A 3,215-nucleotide genomic window follows, 5' to 3' on the forward strand; every position below is an offset into this window, starting at 1 on the left:
TCTCGGAGATGGAGGATATGGAAAGGTAAGTAAAACAGATGTTTTAGCTAAAGAAATATGGGAAGTTCTTGGCCCACAATGAGTGCTCCAGGAGCCTTGCCTGGTAGTATTGTATGTTATGATCATCACTAACCATCTTTCTTTTTCTTAGGTTGTTCTGGCAACTCATAAAGCCACTGGCCAGCAAGTGGCAATAAAGATCATCAAAAAGAAAATTTTTTTTTTCTTCTCCAACAGAACAATCATAGCTGAGCTCCTTTGTGGATTGCAACATCTTCATTCAAAGAACATCGTACACAGGTAAGTACTTTATTATTTTACACTAAATTACATGGACAGTATTTTGTATAATTTCACTGTTTAATTATTATCTGACTGGCCGTCCTAACTCTCAATTTCTTTACAGGGATTTAAAGCCAGAAAACATTCTCCTGGACAGCGCCGGCCATGTAAGAATAGCTGACTTTGGCGTGGCCGAAACAAATGTGTCATCTTTTTTCAAAACATCAGGACTCATTGGCACCATAGAGTTTATGGCCCCGGAGGTAAGTCACGTGATTATTGTAGTGTTACACATTAAAATTGTAAATAATATTTCTGGTGGAATCTTTAAAGATTTACCAGCCTATTCTATACACTCCACCATTTCTTGTTCTAAACATTTACAATGTTCTAACCTTCTTCTCTCTTATATTTCTATAGGTGTTTCTAGGAGAGAAATACGACACTACAGCAGATTATTTCTCCCTGGGCGAAATGATCTACGAGATTGCACTTGGTAGACACCCATTCTTACCTGTAGGGAACGAAGCTGATGATGATATTGTGATAATGACTGAGATAATGAACTCTAAACCTGACTATCCTCGCAGCATGGACCCTGACCTACGGGACCTCTTGGAAAGGGTAAGAAATTTGATCTTTTTTATTTGTTTTTGAATTAACCTATTTGCAGATTGTTTCCTACATTGATTGTTGCGGTAATAAGTTGTTTTATGCAATGGCATTCATTCTCAATGGCATCCAACACATCTGCAGGGAGCATTCCATTTTTATTGTGTTATAAAAAGCATTCACATTACATTCAGTTTTTGTGCATTTGCAGGGCTTTGAATTGGAATAGGTTGCCTTGAGCCCTTTAACGGAATGCATAGGATCGGGTAAGTGTGAATGGGCACCTAAAATTGTTTCTATTATTTATATATATTTATTATACTAACACAAATTTTTTTTCATTGCAGCTGCTGGAAGTTTCACCAAAAGATCGTCAGAAGAAGATCAAACATTTAAGGAGTCATCCATATTTTAAAACCATTGACTGGGCGTCGATAGAGGCAACAGTCCCATGCCAGCTTCCCTCATCACCACCATCAGAAACCATTAATGTGGCTACATTCATAAATATAAAAGATGAGGATTCAGACATAACATCAAGAGAACAAAAGCTGTTCCGCCACTTTTCCTACGTGGGTAAGAGTTTGAAACCATCCGGAAGATGAGGACCTCAACATGGAGCCAGCACATAGAAAATGTGGGCAGCAATGACAAAACACTAGGGATGAGTGGATTTCCTGTACTCCGGGTTTAGCTAATTTCAACTTGTCACCAATAATGCTTGGGTTGTCGGGGGTACCATGACCCTGAGGAAAAAGATGTAAAATAGCATGTCCTGCTTTTTAATTGTAGACTAATGCCAGCAACCAACTTTTTATGTTTGCTGCAAAGCCCTGAGCATATTTGTCACCATTGCTGGGGGGCAGGGCTTTGCACCCAACATAGAAAGTTGCCTATTGTCTACGTTTTGCATTTGTTGTCATCTGTCGGTATTTATTTGTTCAACAACAGCTAAACTGGAAATCTGCACAACTCATCCCTATATAAACCTATTACCAGGACAATTACCGGACTTTCACAAGGGGGAATTCCGTTGCAGGCGATGGAAATCCTCCTTAAACAAACTACTAAACTGGACAACAAAAAGCGACTGTAATCCAGGGAATTATCCGATCGCCTTCGGGGGTCAGGAAGGAATTTTTCTCTTTTAAAGCTAATTGGTCCGTGCTTTAGAAGAGTTTTCGCCTTCCTCTGGATCACACAGTAGTCAGCTTTACCACCAATTATTAAATCACATTTCATCATTTATCCAATTTATCCGTTTTTTTTTTTTTAAATACAAATTACATGTATTTAAACTATAATTACTGTGTGCTGTATTGTAGTGATAAGTGACATCAGGGTTACAAATCTTGTCTCTTATTTATCATTTATATTACACTTGGGTCAGAGTAAATCTTTCAGTGCTTCCAGCAATGTTTTGTAGGTCCATCACATGCAGTGGTAAACACCATGTAATGTAATGGAGGTCACAGATGGAAGCTTCAACTAGGGACACAGACAATTGTTATCACTCATCAACGGTTGTTACAAACACCACATAGTGTAATAGAGGTTCTAAAACCTAACCTAGAGGGTTGGGCACTTTTATATTTTATAGAAAGTGGTGGGAAATATCATAGAGCATAATAGGAGCCCCAAAACCTCAAACTAGATACCAAATAATAAATAACAAAAAGTGCAGTAGAGGAGGGGACTACCATAGGAGAACCCAGGTGATCCAGTAAACCTGGATTGAATTTCCTAAAGTGATTTGCAATTATCTGGAAAATGTTTTAAATCCTGGACCAGATGCATTTTAAGTTTGCTTTATCACTCAGGTTCTCCCATGATAGTTTATCTTCATCCTTGGAGAGCTTATGCTATAATATATAATATTATATAATATATAATATTATATAATAAATTAGGCCCATTGTGTTACAGATATGGAAGAAAATTAAAAATAAAGGTAAAAAATGTTGCTATTGGGTACCTTGCAGTCATAGTCTTCATGAGAAAAATGAACCCAGAAGAAAAATATATCTAGTTCAGAGCCATCAATGGGCCTACAATACTACCAGGCAAGGCTCCTGGAGCAGTCAGTTGCGGCCAAGAACTGCCCATATTTCCTTATGTAAAACATCTTTTTTACTTACCTTTCCAAATGCCCCTTTTCCGAGTATTCGATGGAAGATGAAGCTATCTACGGACAGGAAGCTTGACTTTGCCTTCTTGGTCCTGGTGGTTCCAGAGTGAGCTGGTGAAACTAGCTCATTCCGTATAGGGCTGACGACTGGAGCTGATGTATCTTGCTTGCTCTTTAGTGGTGAAATGGAGTC

The 3,215-nt window shown here is 38.4% G+C and overlaps 1 protein-coding gene across 1 annotated transcript; it reads left to right on the top strand.

The window, feature by feature from the left end:
- The first annotated feature begins 241 nt into the window (after positions 1-241).
- On the top strand, positions 242-2,108 carry LOC140341267 (protein kinase C delta type-like). Its single transcript, XM_072426851.1, has 4 exons — positions 242-300; positions 407-545; positions 703-906; positions 1,242-2,108. The coding sequence occupies exons 2-4, from the start codon at positions 534-536 to the stop codon at positions 1,497-1,499; spliced, it is 474 nt and encodes a 157-aa protein (XP_072282952.1). The 5' UTR covers positions 242-300; positions 407-533; the 3' UTR covers positions 1,500-2,108.
- Positions 2,109-3,215: the final 1,107 nt, after the last annotated feature.

Source organism: Pyxicephalus adspersus, chromosome 11 (assembly GCF_032062135.1).
Source record: "Pyxicephalus adspersus chromosome 11, UCB_Pads_2.0, whole genome shotgun sequence".
NCBI classification, from domain to species: Eukaryota; Metazoa; Chordata; class Amphibia; order Anura; family Pyxicephalidae; genus Pyxicephalus; species Pyxicephalus adspersus.